Genomic DNA, 22,800 nt, shown 5'->3' on the forward strand with positions numbered 1-22,800 from the left:
TTCACTATCTCCTGCAACTTCATTGCAACAAACAAACAATAGACATCGCAACTTTTATCGCAATTTTTTACAAAAGCTCCCACAAAATCAGGAATTTTGGGCCGCAACAATCTCAAAAAAAGGCAGCGAAATCCTGGAGGGACTGCTTGCGTGTTTTCCCACCTTTGTGATTATCTGCCCCACCTTAATGTGTTTCACCCGTTCCTCGTCAGCCCTCATGTCACCTGTCCCTCATTACCACCATCCTTTCCTTTTGTATATTAGGCTTGGTGTTGTCTGCTTGTTTCTGGCTCCCGGTGTAATTTTTTCCTATACAGCAGGAGACCGTTTACAGTCTTCGGTAGTGAGAATAATTTGATGAGTAACTGTTTCAAAAGCCGCACTCAAATCAAGTACACAAGCCCCTCCATCTGGCATGGATGACATTAACTGACTATGAGTCACAGTGACTCTGCTGATATTTGAGAATACACCAAGAGCGCATCGCGCATTACTCCCGGACCAGATCCCGCTGGATTGTCCAATCCCACCGTAGTTCAACATCACATCTCCTTAAGTCCTCTAATATTTCCTAATTTATGTCATCAACACATCTATGATTCATGGAAATGTTGCGTAAAACACAACAAGCCACAAAGAATGCTGCAACTTTTTGAGGACTGTACTGTAAAGTGCCTCCTGACCTATCCAAACACCTGAAGCGCATTTTCAGTAATATTTTTCCTTGTAATTATGTATGGTTTGCAAAAATGGGAACTGCTGCGTCCGTGTAGATGAGAGAAGCAAATTGTATGCGCGTTGTGCACACGCTACATTATGGCCAAGCATGCGCCCCTAAGCATCTGAATAACACGCCACTGACTTTAGACTAGCGCCACTGACTTTAGACCAGGATTTTCCTGGTCTGTGGCGGAATTGTTTTCTGAAACTGCAAAATAGGGAACATTTGCGCCTGAACATGCCTACTCTTTTCGCTGAAGCGCCCCCGGGAGCGCAAATACATTCCCTAATTTATCAACGTGCATCTGTGGAGGGAAAAGTCTGCTGTGCGTTGGGTTCAAAATAGGAATGATACATGCGTTGGTGTACAAACGTACATCTATTACGCTGAGTGCAAGATAGGGCCCTAAATATGAACTCTGAAGTCCATACCTTTCCCGTAAGCCTGATTGGCAGGTCTCAGGTTCAAAGTCTGATTAATGAGTGAGAGGCTCAGTGAGTACGTTTACATGCACACCAATATTCCACTATTATTCAGAATATGACAATATTCCAAATACGATACAGGTCATGTAAACTGATATTCCGAATAAGGCCTTTTTCCGAATATAGCATATAGCATTTCTGATCAAGGCATGTGGGATATTCCGGTATTATTCAGGTTATAGAGGCATTCTTCGGACATGTATACAGTGCATTTGGAATATGCGTCTCAATATTTTTTTCTTTTTTTTACTGCAGTTTACGGCCTCTTGCCTGTTTACGGCTTATGGTCAGCTCTGTGCGTTGCTATGGTTGCTGTACACAAACCAACCAGCCAACCTTTTGCAAGGCTGCAGACCTGATAAGAAGGAGAAACACAGCTACTTTTAAACATTATTAAAGACTTGGATATCAACAGGTTTTTGGATATGCGCACACATCGCTACGTCGACCTTTTCTAGAAGCTGGTTGAAGGAATGAAAGAGGGACGCTGTGTTCGCGCGGTCCAACAAGTCCGCCACCGCTGGCAAACTTTGAATAAATCATACTTTGCACGGCTAAATGTAAACAGGAATATTAGTGGAATATTCACTTTCATTAGCCATGTAAACAGCTTAGTCGGATTATCGTCTTTTTAGGAATAAGGGAAAAAAACTGAATATTATGTGCATGTAAATGTAGTAATTGAAAGTTAGTCAGAGAAGGCTGTCTCATATGCACACACACAACCTGTACCTGCTTAGAAACACAAACACACACACAATTACACCCATCGCATCACTTCTCCACAGCGAAGATTAAAATATAGCCTTGATGTGCAAGTTCTCTTGAAGACAAAATTATTAATGTGATCCACTCAAAACAGTGCTTTCAGCGAATGAAAAAATTGAGCAGGACCACAAAAAAATTTTAAGCCAAAACGTAAATAGAAGATTTCAAGTGAGGAGGTAGGATGAACACATGGGGCCACTGGAACCCAAATGAGATTGGGTCATTAAAATGTAACACTTCATTAACACAATCTTGGAATGATTTATTAAAGAAAATTATTTTTCCAACACAAGTTGCCCATTATTGTATGTGTGTGTGTGTGTGTGTGTGTGTGTGTGTGTGTATTTCCTCTTCATTAATAAGTAAACAGACCAAAAACAGAAATCAATGTGAGGAAAACAAATAAAAAACCTTTGCCTTCTCTTTATGGTTTAAAATGGCCTACATGTTTGTGTCTATGTACCTTGTACGTTTGTATGTGAATTAATGCAGCAATACAATACAATCCCACCTTATTCCAACTTTCATTGACACATTGGACACAAAAGGCACTTAGAAACTGGGGGAAACTCTGACAGGAAGAGGTCTGGCAGACCCAAAGCCACAACAGAATCAGAAGACAAGCTTCTGAGAGTCAACAGTTTGCGTGATAGGCGGCTCACAGGACAGCAGCTTCAAGCACAGCTTAATAGTGGTCGTAATAAGCAAGTCTCAGTTTCAACTATAAAGAGAAGACTTCAAGCTGCAAGTTTGATATCGAGTTGCAGCAAGAAAGCCATTGCTAAGACGTCAGAATAAGAAAAAGAGGCTTGCCTGGGCCAAGAAACACTGCCAATGGACTACTGAAGACTGGAAGAAGGTGTTATGGACTGATGAATCAAAATTTGAAATCTTCGGTTCATCACGTAGGATTTTTGTACGCCGTCGAGTAAGCGAAAGGATGGTTCCTCAGTGTGTGACATCAACTGTCAAACATGGAGGAGGAAGCATGATGGTCTGGGGCTGTTTTGCTGGATCCAGGGTCGGCGATTTGTACAGAGTGAAAGGCACCCTCAACCAAAATGGCTACCACAGCATTTTGCAGCACCATGCAGTACCCTTTGGTATGCGCCTAGTTAGTCAGGGGTTCATCCTACAGCAAGATAATGACCCAAAACATAAGTCCAAGCTATGCCAGAAGTACCTTAGCAAAAACGAACAAGATGGTAAGCTTAAAAACATGGGAGTGGCCAGCACAGTCACCAGACTTAAACCCCATTGAGCTGGTTTGGGATGAACTGGACAGAAAAGTGAAAGCAAAGCAACAAGTGCCACACATTTATTGGAACTTCTGCGACAGAGTTGGGAAGAACTTTCTGAACAATATTTGATTGCCATTGTAGAAAGAATGCCACGAGTGTGTTCAGCTGTTATATCTGCCAAAGGGGGCTACTTTGATGAGTCAAAAATTTAGAATACATTTTGGTTTATAAATCATGATTTCTTTTTTAACTTAAATTGTTCATTTGTTCTATTCTTTCATTTCAGAGTACAATAAGACATTGAACTGCATGAATTTCAATAAAAACCTGGAAAAACCTTTGACCAGTAGTGTATGTGATGTTTTGTTTATCCACTGAATCATACAAATGAGCATGATAAATATATGTCCATATGTATATATTAGTTTAAAAAAAGATAACATAAATGTCATATATGTATGACTGGCCAGAGGGAAGCCACTTCTGATAAAAGGCACATGACATGACAACATGCCATGAGTTTGGAAATAAGGCAGATGAAACAAAGACCTGACTCTTCGGTTCTCAAACTTAGTGGTGGTGGCATTAGTTGTAGGCAGTAAAAGAGTGGTAAGGATACAGGACAGAATATGGATTCAAAATGTTGATGAAAACCTGTTTCAAAGCACTCAAGACCTTTGATTATGACAAAGTGAAATCACTACTGAAACGGATGTGAAAATTGGTTTTCATTTTGTGGGGCGGCTGTGGCTCAGTGGTAGAGTGGTTGGCCTGCCAATCGGAAGGTTGGTGGTTCGATCCTTGGCCCTGCAGTCCCATGTCGAAGTGTCCTTGGGCAAGATGCTGAACCCTGAGTTACCCCCGATGCTGCGCATCGGAGTGTAAATGTGTGTGACTGATTATCTGATGAGCAGGTGGCACCTTGTACGGCAGCCTCGGCCACAGTGTATGAATGTGTGTGAATGGTGAGCACAATGGTACAATGTTAAAGCACCTTGAGTAGTCGTTGAGACTAGAAAAGCGCTATATAAGAACAGTCCATTTACATTCACTTTAGCACTGGCAATTCAACATTGAACAAATGTGGAAATTTGAATGTGAAAAAATACCAAAACTTCCAAGAGCATGTTTTCATTTTGTGTGGGCTGAAAAGGGGTTGAATATGTTCTGCAAACACTGTGTAAGATATAAATAAGATACTCTTTCTTCTGTTCTTGGACTGCATCTCTGAATGTATCTATCGAAAAACAGTGAGTGCATTGCCACACATAGCAAGGCAGTGTGTAAACTAGGCAGCAGCAAAAGCAACGAGCGAACATTTCAAGGGCAATCCCTTCACTTTTAGGCAGGTCTGTCGGTGGCAAGGAAAACACTTCAGGAGGTACTTGGCAAGGTGCAGCAAGTTCATCAACACCAGCTCTACTACCACACCCACACTCAGAGTGTTGTTCAGGAGGAACTGGAAGAAGTATTAGAGCCAATATATGATCACAGACAGACAGATGGAAGCAGATGGTTGGATGGGCTCTTATAAAAGGTTCAAAGGGAAACTAAGCACACATCTGTCTACATATAAAATAACCTTCCTTTATGGTGAACAGTGACATTTTATGTAGCAATAAATGCCAGAAAGTTTAATTTGGGTTCCTGACAGGTGGTATTGTCAGACGAGACAGTGTGTAAAATCATGCCTGAGAAGCCTAGTAGAGAATTTTGAAAGCCAGACACCGTGTGGACCTCAGTAATGAGCCATCTTTGAAGCCTCATTTTCTGTAAGTGACCTCAAACACAAAGTCCATTCACTTCACAGAGAATCATCAAACTTCTGATACTATTAAGGAACTGTCTCACTTCTCAATAAAATATGGGCCCTATTTCCCCCACAGGCAAAATCACTTGTCATTTGGATGAACTGAAGAACTCTCTGAAGACATGAAACTGATTTCCAATGACAGCCCGCTTCAGGTAAATGACTAATCACATGGCAGAATAAAAATAGCCGCTTGTTAGATTCTCAGGAGTGAATATTGAAACACAATCATAATACCTCAGAGGCGCACATGCATTCATTATTCTTTGATATGTAATTTAAAAAAAAGAGAGAAATGTGGGAAGGGTTTGTAATCTCTTCATTTTTTTATTTGTCCTACAAACTTAAAATTTAAAAAGATTGCTGCTGCACTTACAGGCAATACAAAACATGAGAGCACTTCAATCAAGGTAGTCCTGCAACACTCAGACATGATGATAATGGAACAGATTTAGCTGGCACAACACAGCCTTTTGAATACTGAGCCATTTCTTTACATGATTCTGAACTAAAGCTATCTGATGTAGCATGGTTCTGTCTTTTTGTGTGTCTAACTCCTAGCAGAAGTGTGGATGAAGTCATCCTCCTCATTCTGCATAAGGTTTAGTGTTCCCCTGGTGATAATGACGCCTGATGGAGTATGACAGACCAAGCCTGACAATATCAGCTCCTGGTGCTGGCAATCAATTTCAGACAGCAGCGAGGTCTGTGCTGCGGTGTCCATCTTTATAATTTGATTTGTTATTCTGTCAGACAGTTGTTACAGCAATCATTGCGGCGATCATTCCGCCAGCCACGACCCTTCTTTCCCCCTCCCCAAATCCTCCCAGGACTTTTCCACCATTTCAATAATCCTCTGCCAAATGCAACGACTAAAAACGCTTGTCTTATTTCCACCGTTGCTCCCTCTGTCACTCTCTTCCCTAGTCGCCCCCTGTCACCTTTGACTTGATAACACACATCCTTACTCAACCTTGTCTCCCCCCCGGAATATATTTCCCGCCGCATCTAAAATGTTTGGACATCCAATAATTTTATGATTTGCCCCTGACTACAGCTGTTGGCAGGGTGGCGAGCCTGCCGCGCCCCAGTTAATCATAGATTACTTTATCTGGGCCATTCCAAATCCTCATGTGTAATGCAGTGCTACCTCAGCAGCAAGTAATCACTGCCCCCCACTCCATCCGAAACACACACACACACACACACACACACACACACACACACACACACCCTCCCCCTCCTCACTTTCTCTCCAAGCCTGATTCGTCTCTGTCTCTCCTCCTGCCCTTCTGTCGTCACCTTCTCTCATTCCTCATCTCTTTCTTGTGTCTATGCATGATTGGACATTCTCATCAAACATTCATGAGCCAAACTGGTCCCAAAATGTAATATTACAGTATTAGTAACCCTTATTTTCACTTGGTAAGGCCCTGGCTGTGACTGTGTGGGTGGCATTAAACCGGGAGTATGGATAGCTAAAAACACTGGATGCCGGCATGAAATATGAAGGACAACAGGTTACAGCTGATTCCTCGCCCAAAAGCAAAGGGACCATCTACCAAATATGACAAAGACTGCAAGGGCAGGTGGCAGGCACAGCGATATGGGTGGGCCTGACGGGCCTAGGCCCACCCAAAACATTTCCTCAAAAAACATTGTGCTAAAATTGTCTAAATGTTTAGTTTTCAAAAACAATTTAAAAAAACTGGTCATGTCTATTTTTATGTTTCTGCGCAAGTTAAGCAGACAGTGAGGTTCGGATCGGATGTAGCTTGTCGGTATGCTAGGCTAGCTCCCAGTGATCTGAGAGTGTGAAAATCATTTCCAGTAAAGGACAAGGTTGCAACAGTCGTTGTTTAGGTACCTTATCTAAGGTACCTTGTTTGTCATCGCTGCAACCAGGAGATGAAGGAGAGCTGAGATCCACAACGCCTAGCACATCTTTGTCTCGGCCACCGCAGGATGCTAACGCGGCTAGCGTGGCTAGGGCTAGCGCGGCTAGGGCTGGCGCGGCTAGGGCTAGCGCGGCCAGCGCGGCCAGCGCGACCAGCGCCGGTGCTAATGCCTTTGCCTCTGCCTTTGCCTCTGCCTCGCGAGTGGATGATATAGCCCCTATGGATATAGTCCTGTGGATCTGTCTTCCGTGGATGACCCCGCAACTCAACCAGTGCTAAAGTATCTGGTCACTTCTTCTGCTGAGTTTAATTGTGAAGGACCGCCAGAGGATAACAGTAAGGTATGTGGCTACTCTACCTGTATTGTATTATGTCGTTATATGAGATATATGGATTAAAATAATCAATTCATAACCCGCTACAGAAGCTGCAGGCGCAGTTCTATTTCTATAACAGCTTGTTACTGTTGTCAAGTTGTTGTTCCCTCATGGTTTTCTCTTGTTATGGCCAATAATGCTTTAGGGCTATTAATGCGATTTATTTACTTTTGTTAAACATGTTTATAACATGAATCATCACACTAATGTAAGGAAATAACGTGAGTCTTGTTTTACATGAAAGATGACGTTGTCAATTAACACGTTCTGTGGCCGAGTATTGATTGAAACTGTCGGGCAGTGTTCTTGATCTGTATTGTTGAAAACTTAAAACAGTTGAAAAGAATTGTGAAATATTGGGCCTCATGTTATACGAGCAGAACTAAACAATGTTTTGGGGAAATATTAGATTCCTGACCACTTTTACAGTCTATAGGCCTGAGGTTAGGAGAGATGCGCTATAGCACAGCCAGGTATGGTGCGTAATGGAGAGTCCAAAGCGCTCTTCTTTTGGGCAGAACCAAGGAGAGCGATTTGACAATTGGTCTGGCCCATCCAAAACTGGAATCCTGGCGCCGTGCCTGGCAGGTGGTATTAAAATGACCATGTAAAGAGAGCCAGCGAGAGATTTAGAGAAGGCCAGGAAGGATGGAATATAAAAGAGAACATGAAAGAAGCAAACAGAAATAGAGACCAAAAGAAAGTTTGGAAGAGTGAAAACAAACATGAGGTTGTGAGAGCAGCTGCTAAAAAAGTAATGTGTCGGAATAGGCCAGAGCTACAGAGGCAACTTGCTGCAGCCCACCATTAGTATTCATGATGAAATAAGCTTGGACTTTTGGTCAGAGCACTGAGGACAGAGCAGAACTACCTTTTTCTGTATTGTTCATAAGAAACCCTCTTCTCCCAACCCCAAATTTCAGGCAGGACATGTACCTTGGAAAGCTACAAGCTGAGTCTTTTTTTTGCTTCCATGCAAATAACATTGTTGAGTTCAGGGAAAGTATAACTACTGTTGTTTCTTATTACTGTGGGGGGTAGACAAGGGAGATGTTTGACCCACGCTGGGCAACGCAGCCTTGAGCAGGAAAACACTGGTTAAAATGTCACACACTGTGCAGAATCCAGTCATCACAGCTACTGTAGCAAGGCTTCTTTTTTTAAAGCACAGCACAAAAATAGCAGCCAAATTATTCTGAAGGAGATGTAGGTCAATATTGAAGTTTCTCTCTCAGGTGTGAGCGAGGGAAGAAGAATAGAGGGAGAACAATGTTTATGGTGTAAACAGGGCGGTATATTGCTCGTGTCGGCTTACACTACTGTGTCACCAGCCTTCTCCCTGGAGTATTTACTGGGCATGTCAAATGGACAAAAGCTAGGACAAATAGATTACAATGCAATCATGATCCTATAATATACCAATACAGATTTATAATGTTGCTTACCTCAGTTATTCCATCATATATTTTCACCACTATTGATTCTAGTGACACTGAGGTTGGCAAGCACTGCTGGCTACAGTATACAAGCCAGTGCATGTGTAAAACATTGTTACAGTGGGACAATTTTGCTTTAAGTCATCATTATTACAACTGCCTTCTCTTTAAACCATCCCTCATCCAAACCTTTATGTATTACAGCTTTAGTCAGCAATCCTCTGCGCACACACACACACACACACACACACACACACACACACACACACACACACACACACACACACACAGAGCAATTTCCATTTAATCCATGTACAAGGCTGAAGCATTCACAGACAATAGCACGCAGACAAAGAAGGATTTGACTATGACAGAATACTGTCGCCGACAAGCATACTGAGAACATCGTAGACAGAAAGCAACAATACAGCAATGTTTATTTTTAATTTTTATTAAACTGGAATGAGTTGTCCAGCACAGTATATCCTCAAGCCAGGTTGAATGTCAAACTGAACTAAATCCATAAATGAAGAGGAATATGGTCTGCATGCACAAAACCCCATTGTAATGTAGGCTAAGCCTTATTACTTAAGTATGTTGGTGCTTGTGCGGCCGCCTGCTTCCAAATGAGCAAAATTAGCATCTAGGCCAACAGGTGAGGGGCTGTTACATGGAAACCAAATGCAGTGCCTCAGAAGTGACCGGCAAGCCTCTGTGGGAAGAGAATACAAAGTAAGAGGATGAAAGGAGCTCTTGCCCACTACCATGATGCAACTCCACAAATTGACAAGCTTAATTACCATTAGTTGACCACTTGATTATCATATCAATAAAGACTGTGAAATTGAATGAGGCACAGAACACTGTGAGGTGTTCTAGCAAATACTTGCATGTTTTGCAGGATATAATGAAATACATTTTTTTCCAGGACCCTTTTATGCAAGCGTTTGTTATTTGAATTTTATCAAAAGCCCTAAAAGCAGTAATCCTCATGCATTGGTGCAGTCATTCCCCCCCGAGGATTAATTCTAAAGAGGTACTCGCTCACTGATGTTCGGGCTGCTTCTCTGATACGGTTAGCTGGGAAAGCAGCAGGCTCTGTGTCTGTAACAGCTATTCCCTCACAACCAGAACGCAGAGATTTTTGCTCCCTGGAACTAACTTGACTCAGCCACATTTGGTGTGCAAATCAAAGAAGGACGCTTGGGAATAAACACGCGTTTGCAATGGAAGGGAATGTGGAAGCGCACTTCTATGTCAAAGAACTGGGTCCGATGGGTTTGGTCATATTGTTTTTGTCTCATTTCCTCCCAAAGAACACACTCCCTTGGATTAAGTGGGCTGTGATTAGGTGTCACTGTGTGTCTCAGCATGAAATCATTGAGGAATGCAATTATCACTTCACCCAACAAACATTTCTCGGAGATGTGAGCGAACAACTGGGAACATTGAGAGGGAGGTGTGCGAGTGAGTTAGGTAACACCAGTTAATGTTGACCCCAATGTGTGCTCGCAACTTCCCAAACTTCCTTTTGTTAAAAGTCCTAATCTACTGGCATACTTATGATTCATGGTGGGTCAAAAGTTTACCATATTAACTTCTCTTTCTTGTATTATATAATTCAATCCAATAACCCTAATGTTTTCAATTGTTTTATGACTCTTAGGAACTATTATTTTCTCCATTATGACCTTTAAATGATCCGCTCAAAGTGCCACTGCCATGATAATATTGTGTGCTCTATTTCCCTTGGCAGACCTTATCCAAAATTCATTCACTGAACAATTATTCTTGGAGAAATATTAAAAGCTGTTTAATAGAAAGGGGATCAGATTGCCTTGGCCTACACTCTAGGTCATTTTGGCTCATTAGAATGGAGTGCGGATTTTAAAAAAGCAGGCAGCTTTGTGTGCAACTTGAGCGAGTCAGCTTTAGCGTTTCATGAGAGCTGGGCAGGTACCAAACTGTCACCCCAGTACTCAGTGAGAGGTAAACTGTCACCTCCTTACTAATAAAAGAACTCCCCTGAGAAAGAAAGAGGGAGGGAAGGAGAGTGGAGTATACAAACTCATCTCCAAACAAACAGAAATAAACAGAGTTCCCACACTGACGGGTGACATGAACTGGCTGCTTCCCCCCACACACACACACACACACACACTTACACAAGGTCAAGATTTTCTTTTTTAACAACACATTAATAATACAGCGCCTGACAATTAGTGCCACATAAAAAAAGCCTTGTTTGCTCAACAGCTAGGACTAATTTACATTATCCAACAAGACTATTTGCTTGCATATAAAGCAGATCAGGTGTAATATTTCATTATTTTTGAGCAAGGCCATAATAATGTTTACCTATACGCCGCATTGAGTAAATTAAGAACCCAGACACAACGACAAGCCCGTTAACACACATAGACACACAGCTGAGGCTATCTTTGGCTGCACACTGTACTGAATGTGCTTGGCAAGCAGGCTGACGAAAGGTAACAGCAGGACAAGAACTTATTATGGATCGTGATTCAAATATAAAAAGGTAGGTGAGAAGAATAACTTCATCTGGTCCCCTTTTGAGAGCATATTTATAAATCTACTCTACTCTACAACTCTTCTTAGTAATTTGATGAAATTTCTCAGACTTGAATTTGGATGCAGTTTGAAAGGGTCGATGATTTTTGTCACAACACTATACATAATGATAATGACATCGGAGGGAATTTTTGATAGATCTTTCTACAATTTTTAGTCCTACATTTAACAGCACAGAAAGAAAAGTGCTCTAGGGGAACTGTATTTTCATATATCTGACACATGAAGACACCCATGCATGTACACATTATGAAAATACACATGAACACAATGCCCACATACTGTATGCATGCACACAAACACACACGCACGCACACGCACACACAGTGAAAGTGAGCTTAGCTGCAGAGTAGAGCCCCGAGGGCTGGTCTGCTGATTAATGAAGGGAGGAAGGCGAGGAGAGGAGGATGAAGCAGAAGTGTTAATGGAGCTATGATAGATTCCTCTCGGCCTGGCGTTTTATAGGTGAGTCTCCAGTGTATCTGCACAATGTAGCAACACAGAACCACAGAGAGCTGTAGGAGGTGTGGATCAGATGGTCTTGAATATGGAGCAAAATGCATTCACCTTTCAAAATCACACAGCTAACATTATTAAGGGAATTCATTAAACTGTGAGTGAACATTTTTAGAATAAGCTAGTCATTTTTTGGTAAGCCACAAGATAGAGAATCAACTTCCAAATAGTATGATTCATTTCAACAACATCTTTACCACAAATCGAAAAAAGGAGCAAAGATTCTCTTGTAAAATACAACTGAGATACATATGCAGGGCTAACCAACTTTGTGTCAGCAACAGGAACATCACATTTGTTCATGACTGATTGTCAATTAACTGAAATGTAATATTTAACAAGAGTCAACAGTCTGTCTTCAGCAGGTGGAGGAAAATATTTCAGTGACATCACATCATAGATAGTATTGAAATAGTCAGAAATAGAAATAGTCTTAGTCTTTCCTAAATAACTACTCACTGACCTGATAGAAAGTGTAAAATAAATGCTGGCTACAAAATGTATCTATAAAAACAAACTGGGTATAATGTATCTCTAGACTCCGTCCCCCATTTAACTACCAGATCACTTAAACAGAATGGAGCGTACAAAACAAAGAAACAGAAAACCTAATCAGAAAAATGAAAAGTCTGTCCTTTGTTTAATATGATTCATGTTAATATGTTAGCTTTTGTTTTGTTACATTTGTTTGTTTGTATGCAATAACGTTTTGGGCAATCTCGGCCATCGGTTTGACGATGATTTAGTCTCTGGGGGAAACGTCAATATTTCAAGGGTTTCTCTGTAGTCAGTGGATACCCGAGCAAAGACTTTCTTTTCCATGCGCTGGGTCCGATTAGTAAGTTGCGACGCAAAAATGGAGTTGGAGTTGAGAGACGACGCCTCTATAGACAGATATCTGCATATGAATGCAGATGCATTTAAAAAAAGGTAATAAAAAGCAAAATTGTCGTCAGACGTTAGCCGATGGGTTCCGTGACTGCATTTCCGCCAATGCATTCTGCTTCTTTTACTCTCCACGTGGACTGTTTACTTGCATGCAACTAAAGCCCACTCAAAATTGATTTGTCAATACTACTCTGACTACAAACGGAAACCAGAACACTTCCGATACCAACATCTTGTTTTGGGCCCCAAGCTGTAAACATGCCACTAATCTATAGCATACAGTTACCTTTTTACACATTCTGCAGATAGAGGGCATTGAGCATTTAATGGAGTTATTATTTGTGTCACCTGGTGCAACATGGCATCATGATTTTGAGCTATCTAAAGCCAAACGTGTTATCTGTACGCATTTTGAGCTATCAACGTGTATGTCTACGCTGTATACAGCAGATGTAAACATACCCACCACGTTGTGTTGCCAGCTGAAAATCGCCGGACGCGATACCGGTTCTCCTGGGTGAAAGTCCTGTGTTTTACCCAACCGCTACCCCGACCAACCTCCTTCCGCGGACCTACGTTTCTTTATACTACTTGCTATGGCGAAAATTTACTCATAATGTAGGTCAATGGCGGGCGAATTGCGTTGATACACTCTAAAAAGCAATTTTGCGTCTTGATAACACGCCAAAATGGCATACGAATTGGCGTATCATACATACACCACTTCATGAGATCAGTCTGCCTGGTGAATGTAAGTCCATATTCACTCTCCTTTTAGCTCCTTTTGGTCTCACCCAACTCATCTTTGTCAACCAATTAACCCTAACCCTAACCACGATCTTTTTCCTAAACTTAACTAGTCATTTTGGTGCCTAAACTTCATTGGCAGCTAAACAACTGCCGCTGGTAGCTGGCGTCCTGGAGCACTGTAGCAGCTAAATACAACCTGCAACTGCTGCTCGGCTTTTATCGTTCAATGGCACTATGTGTTCACGTTACAGCGCCTCACTTAGTTTAAAGCACTTCTATTTTAGGTATATAACATATGGTCTATTGGTGGTATCACTTAGAGTGAAAATAATTCAGCAGAGGCAGGGATACATAGACCAGAAAGGGGGAAATCCCACGCATCCCCCCGGCAAATCGCACCCTGCTTGTTCCCTCTACTTTTTATTTATAGTGTTGTCCTGTCTGTTGTCAGGGGGCAGGGTCTGCAGGGATTGGAAAGATTAAATAGCCATGAAGAGAGTCCTCTCTTCCATTGAGCTGTGACTTCTCCACCAATTGGATTAGAGAACTTTGCACTTTACAAAGCAGCTCATCAGAAAACACTGGGAACACAAAGCTGTTATGGACAGCGCCAGCTTGGTGTGACACGTTTGTGTATGGATTTGAGGCAGAGAGACAGCAGCAAGACAGAGAAGAGAATACAGCGAGAGAGAGAAAAAAGAAAAAGTTGCTGGGATTAAAAGTAAAGTCCTGTCTGGTATTTTTGAGAGCATGACACTTAGTGAGGGCAGAAAAGAGTGTTGATACAATAGGGCATTATTAGCAACCAGTCTTTTTATGGTGCATTACTTAATCAATTGGGTTTTAGACATACAAACTACTAATAACTACATCTGTCCCTGTTGACGACAAAAAGCTTTTCTGATAATTAGGAACAACGGGAATCAATGATGTGAAATGTTCAAGTAGGGTCCGGGCAGAGATTTATTTATGAAAGCGACTATATAATAGAGGCACATTTCTCACCATGAATAACGACTGTTGGGCTGTTGTTCCCATATCCTACTAGAGATGCAATTCATCAGGGCTAATAAGAGCTGGTAATTTGTCTTCAGGTCTTTGTCTGATGGAGGAAACTGATGAAAACCAAAGGAAATGACCACACGATGTATAGCCCTGCATATCTTTGAATTAATGCACCGAGTCGAAAAACATCTATCACAAGAAGAGCTGAAAGTAGGCTACATGCACCCACAAGGCACATATAAAATCAGAAACAAAACAAGGCTTATTAAAAATTTGTGCAAACAGTTTTGATTCTATTCTATTTGGCAAAAATCGGAATCGGAAAAAGATGGAGCAGTGAACACAGCTAATTGTGGCCACTGGATATAAGAATCTAATGATTTGCTAATTGATATACAATTGGATTTCTTTGCACAAGCGTCACATTTATCCATGTTGTTTGGAAGTCTCAATTGCTACAAGTCAAACATAGCTGCCAGTGTCTTTTCTACGCTCCACTGAAAAGTACAGTTTCTGGGGTGAAAGATCTCCTGACATCCACCATTCTGGACTGCCTGTCATTGTTAATAGTGAGTGCATGGAAGTGACAAGAGCCTATCTTAAATGGCTGTGCCATCTTGGACAATGGACACATTGTTCTCCACTTCTTTGCGTCTGCTTTGGTGGGTGCTTGTGCGCCAACAAGGGGGGAACATACCCACACACCATTACAATACACACTGGCCATGTAAAAGGCCACTGGTCACTAAACACAAATACCCAATTGTGAGACAAAAACAGCTGAGTGAGACACGAGGGATTAAACAGTTAATAACCGTTTTATCTGTAGACAGAGATGGGAGGAGGAGAGCACCAATGGGTCCAAAAAAGTACTTAAAGAGTAATAACTCTTGATTTTGTCCTCATATTTAATGGCTATTCATGCTTTATTTGCACCATTAATGTCTTTCTCATTGTAAACTGCAAGCTTAGCATAAGACTGAGGTATCAAAGGTCTCCTAAAACCAAATATTTTAACATTCAACAATCTCTTTCTACAGATGAAAACTTTCTAAATAGTTGTTTTGTCTGACCAACACTCTAAAACACAAACATATGCAGTTTACAAAGATATGATACAGAAAAACAGCAAATCCTCACATTTGAGAAACTGGAACCAGAGAATATTTGGCATTATTGATAAAAGAAAATATGACTTGACTGATTGATTATCAAATCTAATCATTGCTCTCAACTGTAGTATTTACGTACTTAATTTCTTTCCCAATAAAGAAAAGATGGCAAGACACATGAATTTCACATTTATCTCTATTTATAATTAGTGCCCAACCACAGAGCTAGTATGTATTACACCATGTAATTTTTGATTGTGTTCAAACAGTCACAACAAATTACAAGCATTCCATACTGTCAGATTTAGCTGTATTTTGTATATACTGTAGATTGTCATACATTAAACTTCCCTCAAATGTGGCAAGGTTCCAATAAATAACGAGTTACAGTAGTTGTCATTTTTTTCAGTCTTTAAATTACAAAGGGTTATTTGCCCCAAAACAAACTGTAGGCTATTCCCAAGACTGTGAAATGGTTCTTTCATAAAAAAGTAATTTTAAGACCTTCAAATCACTTCTGTAAATCTATAAACAGGAGAGTAACCCATCTTTTTGCAAATGATATCCTTGTGTTTGGATGATGAATAACTTAAACTCTCAGTCTGCAGCCAAGATTATTGGTTTACTGATTATTTGTTTACATCCACACCTTTGCCTGAATGTATTTTCACTCCTCATTCTGGAACAGACATAATGCATTTTTAATGTGTTTTCTACTTTGACATTTCTGGTTTGACCAAGGCGTTTTCATAACTGCACTTTGATGGCAGCAGAACAACTTTGTCCTTTTCAATTGTATTTTTGCTATTATGAAATACATTAGCAGTCTACCAAATATATATTTATCTTTTTAAGATCTAAGTTAGTTTGTTGGTCTTATTTGGGCTTAACTGTTAGACCAACTGTGCAGTCCAGTACAATGAAGTTACACTTTCTGATTTTAAGATGACCAACAGCACCTCCGGATCTCAAAAATGTATTACCGCTCACTGTTGACGTTTAAAAAAAAAAAAGTTTCAAAATATCATCAGTGGGAATTTGATCATTTGGTCTACTATTGGGCACCAAAACAAAATCGGGAGGAGCGCAAAGTAAGGTGGTCTAGCCTTGGAAAATCAACTGTCAACATATTTTTCAAGCTGCTTTAACCAAATATTTTAAAATAACAATTGATTAAATGACTGTGTGTAATGTGAAATGGGTCACATACCCTCAGAGAATCATCAGCCAGCTCACAACTTTCCTTTTAGCTCTGATTATGGTCTCCACCAACTCCTGTGGGAAATACTGTATCTCTCTCTCTAGTGGCTAAGTCCTCTGCTTTCATCAACAGCTAAATGCTAACTTTGTCTGTCTGCTCTTTGATGCTGGGCAAGTGATTTTTTTTTTTAAGAAAACAGTTGCCTACTGTGTATGTAAACAAAGTGAACCAAAAATAAACTAAAATAGTAAAGTTATGGATCATAAAACCAAAACAAGGTAAAAGCTGCTATAACTATAACTATAACTATATATATATATATATATATATATATATACACATATATATATATACACACACACATATATATATATATATATATACTATAAGGGATAATTCTCTGTGGGTTTGTCACTACACATGCGACTCCTTTCACATGAGTATTCATATGATCCATTTTTCATATAGAAATGTTAACTATAGCCACTTTAAATACTGACACTATAGTGCTATCTGTTTTGATGAAAACTACTACTACTGTGGTGGGAAATTTTAACAAGAATAATCTAAGCATGAAGCCTATGTGTGAAGTGCTCTGCGTTCTCCTAACATATTACATATTTTACCTCTGGGCCAACATTTAAACTACAGCTTCTTTGAAGCGTCAAAACATGTTTGTGAATGGAGAGACTGAATAACAGACAGACTTACATGCAGCAAACTGAATGTGATAATTTTTTCTTAAGTCTTTGGAGTAGTTGGAAAGATGAGGGGAAAACAGCTTACCTTTTTTATTTACCACAGTGATGCTTAACCTGGGAAACATGTACCTGGTCTGAGACTGATGCACAAATGACTCAAAGGTCATGTTATTCAGCTGGTCAAGAGGAGTCCATCCCACTGATAGTATCACTGAAAGGGAGTAAGAAAGAGCTGCATGGGTGACGGCAATGTCACTAATGCCAGATTTTATGATTTTCCACAGTGCAGTGGACACTTGTTTCTGGCGCTTGTCAGCATTTACTTTTTTTCTTTATGTAGAAAATAAATACTGTATGGTACAAAGCCACAGGATTAAAATTAATTGAGAATCCACACACTGTTCTCTGGCAGCAGATTGCTTACTTGTTTGTCGGGTGCATGTGTGTGCCAATTCTTCAATGTTGAACCAAGCCAATTTGTGTGTGTGTGTGTGTGTGTGTGTGTGTGTGTGTGTGTGTGTGTGTGTGTGTGTGTGTGTGTGTGTGTGCGTGTTTGCGTGTGAGTGTGCGTGCGTGCCTTTGCACTGTATCAGGGGGAATAGCCTGTTGGGGTTATGGAGGGTGCAGTGTGGGGTGATGAATAGGATGCTTTTGTGCTCAGTCTCTCAGCTGTCTGCAAACCAGTGAAGGAGAGAATAGTGAGAGAGAAAGGGGGATGAGGTGAGGGAGATAAAGGGCCAGATAAAGGGGAAGAAAAGAGGAAGGGAGATAAAAAAGTGGAGGGGGGAGATGAGAGTGAAACTGTGAAGTGTGAGGAGTACAGGTGAGACGCGAGGTAAGAGAATGGGTGGAGAGGTGAGGAAGAGTAGGGAATGTGAGAAGAGAGAGACTACTTGTGCATTCAAGAACACTGCACCGTTGTCTCTTCAGCCAACAAAGAGACAAAGAAGTTGGATAGTGTAGGAAATCGTTGCCATTCATGTTAGTTGAAAAAGAAAACAAATCTCCCAAGAAAAAGAGAAAAAACTGAAGAGAAAGTGCCCCGGTAGGTAATTTTGATCACTCGGCAGAACACAGACCTGACCTCATGGCCTCAACCTTCACACATGGTGTGGTTTGGAAATGAGCCAATCATATTGGCAGATGCTGATGAGTTCAGCCGAAGCTGTTGGTGTGGCCACTTTAATATTGCATAAAGGGAACCATTCGACTGTACTACTTTCTAATAAAAAATAATGTATAATACATTTTAAATGGCACAGCATTACAATAGAGAATTGGGTGGGAGCATTAGAAGGTCAACTGTGATGCAAAGTCTTGATATGTGATATTTGAAAGACCTTTAAAGCACTAAAAAAAAGAAACATTAAAAAACCATCCCATGAGGGAGAAAACACCCAGGACCTTTCTGGCCTAAAACTCCAGACGACAAGGTACAAAGCACATCCAGTTGCTCTAACAGGTAGGGCTGGGTATCGAACCTTAGCACTTTTTTGGTACCAATTGAAAATGTGTGCTGAATATGTAAAAAAGCTTTTAAAAAACTGAAAGCTGCAATCTAAAGCTTAGTCTATTGTAAACTAAAGGTCTCTGGATTTTAGATGTTGATAGTGTGGACTAAACAAGTCATTTGAAGATGTCACATTGGGCTTTAGGAATTTATGACAGTGTATAACAGTGAGTTTTACAAAGCAAACTAAACAATTGATCATGAAAAGCAGATGAATAATCAGCAGATTAATCAGTAATAAAAATAACTGTTAGTTGCAGCTCTACTGGCATCAAATGTTTGGTCAGACTTGTGATCTTGTTTACTCATCCTTTGCGGAGATAGTTCCTTATTTGAATCAGAATAATCTCAGTTTTAAACGGTTTTTGATTTAGGCAACATGTTAAACATTCAAGAACTTTGGTTATAGAGCTAAATGGATTAGTCAATAATCTGTTAATTTGTCAAGCAGAAATGCCTAAAATGCACTGGTTTTAGCTCGTCAAATGTGAAGATTTGCCTTCTATTGCCTTCATTTTTGCTATGTTGAGGTTATTTTTATGATTTTTAAAGTATGGTTCGTTTGTTTGAATAAAATAAATGATTTGAAAATCTCTGCTTTGGAAACTTGTGAGGATAATTTCTTTTTTTTTTTGCTGACATCTTATAGACTAAACATTGAATTAATGAATTAAAAAGGTATTCAATAGATTAATAAATAATGAAAATAATATTGAGTTGCGGTCCTATTTTGTCTATTTTGTCTAAGCAGGAATAGGAATTTGTAGAACTAACTCTTATATTTCTCAGAGTAAGGTGTTAACCGTGGACCATTGAACGGAGATCTACAGTATGTTGCATGTTCGGCTGCATTTTAGTGATGAGGAATCCGAAGAAGCAAAGAGGCCTGAGCATCTCCCTGTCCATTATTCTAAATCTGAGTCTGTATGTATCCAGTATCCATCAGTTCTGACTCTCTGTTCAGCATATCAAGTGTCTCTTCACAGCCATAAACACAGTGAGCTGTTGAGTCAAAAATGAGAAAAATAAAATATGATGTTTGGGTTCATGCTACAAAACAGAACTCTAAATATCATCCCCTCCACCCAGATGTACATTTTTCCAGTCAACCCACGCATATGTCACACATTTGGATTTTCATCTCTCTCACAAAACACAACACAAAACACTTGAAATTAAGCCATTTAGCACTGATGAGGTATTTTCCTCCACAGAAAAAAAGAGGAATAATCACAGAGATGTATCAGTGCCTGTTGATTCAGGCATACAGATACCTTATCCCTGCTCCATTTCATTGCTTCTTTCTCTAACTGATTCAGAATGAGATTCGGCCTGGAATAACTAACCCTAGCGTGGACGGATACTAATACTTTCTGTCTACCCACACAGGGGTCCTCTGCAGCCATCGCAACATGGCTTTTCTATGATGAAACAGCAGCGAGCAGTGAAGGGCTGAGGGAGTGGGCGATCAGGACACAAACAGTTTTTCTCCACAAACAGCAGGATGAGATGTGGAGCTGGCAGAGATATGGCATCCATACCTAGAGCACAGCCAACGCAGCATGCGTCTTCAGTTGCTTTGCAAAGTCATACACTAATAGCATATGCAAGAAGTAAATAAACTGAGCCAACTGTATGCAAGCTAATTTGCATGTTAACAACAACAAATGTATTCCGCTTTTATTTGTTATACCAAGCTAGTGCAAGTCCTTTAGGGGCAGTAAAGGTTTCTCTTACTCAACAAGAATTACTCTTAAAGAGCAATCAAATATAGCCTCAATGGCAGTAAACAGTAGTAGAATAATGTTGATGAAGCCAGGTGATGATGTGAGGAGGCAGACATCATTAGCCTCCATCATCACACTTCATCAGAGGAGAGGGAGTGTACCCGCTCTGTTGGCGTAATGAGCTGGAAGCATGAACAAAAGCAGATGGCTTTATGAGTCAGACAATAAGGCGCTCATAATTGAATATATATCATTCGTTTCAATTTAAGCAGTCAAGCCATTTTTCTACTTGCTGTACCTCGATGGAAATCCATTATCAAGGCGTATTGAAGGGCTGCCATCACACTGAATCAGCTGGAGTTCAATGAGACCTTTCAATACTGGGAATAATTCATCAGGACTTAAAGAGAGTTAAAGTATGAGGCTCTGACTGATAATAGCCAGATGACAATGTGTATAGTGATGAATGGCAATCCCAGTATTCCTATTATGTTGTACATCTGAGAATAAAACAAGGTGTTAATTAGCACCATGCACTATGATAAAGAGACTTATGGCCTTTGGTGCTAAATTGTCAGTGACCTTATTAGAATTAATTATGGTGTGGTTCTTGTATGTTAGTAACACTTTACAGAGTATCTCAGTTAGCTTTTAATTATAGCATTTTTATTTCATCATGGGTAATTTACAATTTCTTTCTTATATAACTACAATTCTGGTTGGGGTATCTGTCTAAAATGTTTGCAACCTAACACAGTCTAGATAAACTAGATGCAGCCTAACTTTCTCAAAGAAAATAAAGTTACAGTCTAGAAGCTGGGAACAAAAGAGGGAATGTGATTTACATCCACATGACACCAACTGTCAATCATCTAGACTTTGCCAACATCTCAGTATGTGCAGAAGTATGTTTTGCACAATACACTAAGAGAAACTTGGCCGCTGCTCGTGCTACTCTAATCTGTTTTTCCTCTTGAAGAGCTCGCAGCAGGACGGCTGCCTATGGAGCAATTAAAGCCTCTTTCTTAATCCAGCCGCCCCTGATGCTAAAAGACCGCAAACAACTGGAACTCCTCCTCCTCCTCCTCCACCACCTCCTCCTTATCCTCCACCGCGCTAGACAGCAAGTGCAACAGTAGCCTACTCACCCCCAGTTTCTTACTCCGTATCCTCACGTATCCCTGTTTGACTATGTCGTTGAAGTTGGAAGCCATGGTGAGGGGAAGCGGGTAGCTTCCTGCCCGAGGTAAAAAAAAAAAAATATATATATATAGGTAAAAAAAAAATATATATATATATATATATATATATATATATATATATAATATAACCTTATTTTCTAGGTAGCGAAATGTTTTACTTGAGGGTCGGTCGGTGAGACATCCAGCAGCAGGAGAGCGGGCGGTGGGCAACCTGCTCCTGTGTCAGCGCTCAGGCTGCCCGGCTTCAGCGGCGCAATCTATCCGCGAGAGGAGGGAGATACCATTCAGCTGATACACTTCAGCCGGAGAGGATAGCAAAGGAGGAGAGGACAGAAGAGGCGCGCTTCCTGGACCACACCATCCCCGAAACTGTGAGGGGTGGGAGACAACTGCTGTGGAGGGAGGGAGGGGGTATCTTTAATGGAAGTGGGAATGCCCGACTTTTCAAAATATTGTTTTCGCCATACTCTCAAATCGTCAGCACTGTAGCTGACAACCACTCATGTCCCCGTTTAACCAGTGGATCTTATTAGAGTTGCCTAATGTTTATAGTGGATTAGTCGTCTTGGTCGACTGCAACCTGATTAGTCATTTGTATATGGAATGAGCTCAGTAGACTATCATATTACCATGGTCACATCTCTGAAATTAAATAATAATGGTGTAATAAAATATAGTTTGGTCGTAAAAGTGACACTATGTAACCTTTAGAAATAATATTCTTCGTTCTACTGATGAAAACAACTTCAGGGTTTTTAGTTTTTGAGCCTTAATTACCAGCTAAGCAACCCTGGTTGCTTATAGTGGCTAATTTTATAGATTAGATATTACTTGACTGTATGACTCTTCTCTACTTTTGC

General features: G+C 40.5%; 1 protein-coding gene across 2 annotated transcripts in view; it reads right to left on the bottom strand.

Moving 5' to 3' along the window:
- Positions 1-22,508, bottom strand: part of dok6 (docking protein 6) — a 52,913-nt gene extending 30,405 nt beyond the window's left edge. Inside the window, exons 1-2 of one of the 2 annotated variants that reach the window (XM_028569436.1) lie at positions 22,099-22,508; positions 21,887-21,975 (exon numbers count right to left, since the gene is read on the bottom strand). In XM_028569436.1, coding sequence (XP_028425237.1) covers positions 21,887-21,952 — 66 coding nt within the window. In that variant the 5' untranslated portion in view covers positions 21,953-21,975; positions 22,099-22,508. Of the gene's footprint in view, positions 1-21,886; positions 21,976-22,069 lie in introns of both variants that reach the window. The other variant, XM_028569437.1, reaches the window with a different exon arrangement.
- Positions 22,509-22,800: the final 292 nt, after the last annotated feature.

The sequence above is a fragment of the Perca flavescens genome, chromosome 22 (genome assembly GCF_004354835.1).
Source record: "Perca flavescens isolate YP-PL-M2 chromosome 22, PFLA_1.0, whole genome shotgun sequence".
NCBI lineage: Eukaryota > Metazoa > Chordata > Actinopteri > Perciformes > Percidae > Perca > Perca flavescens.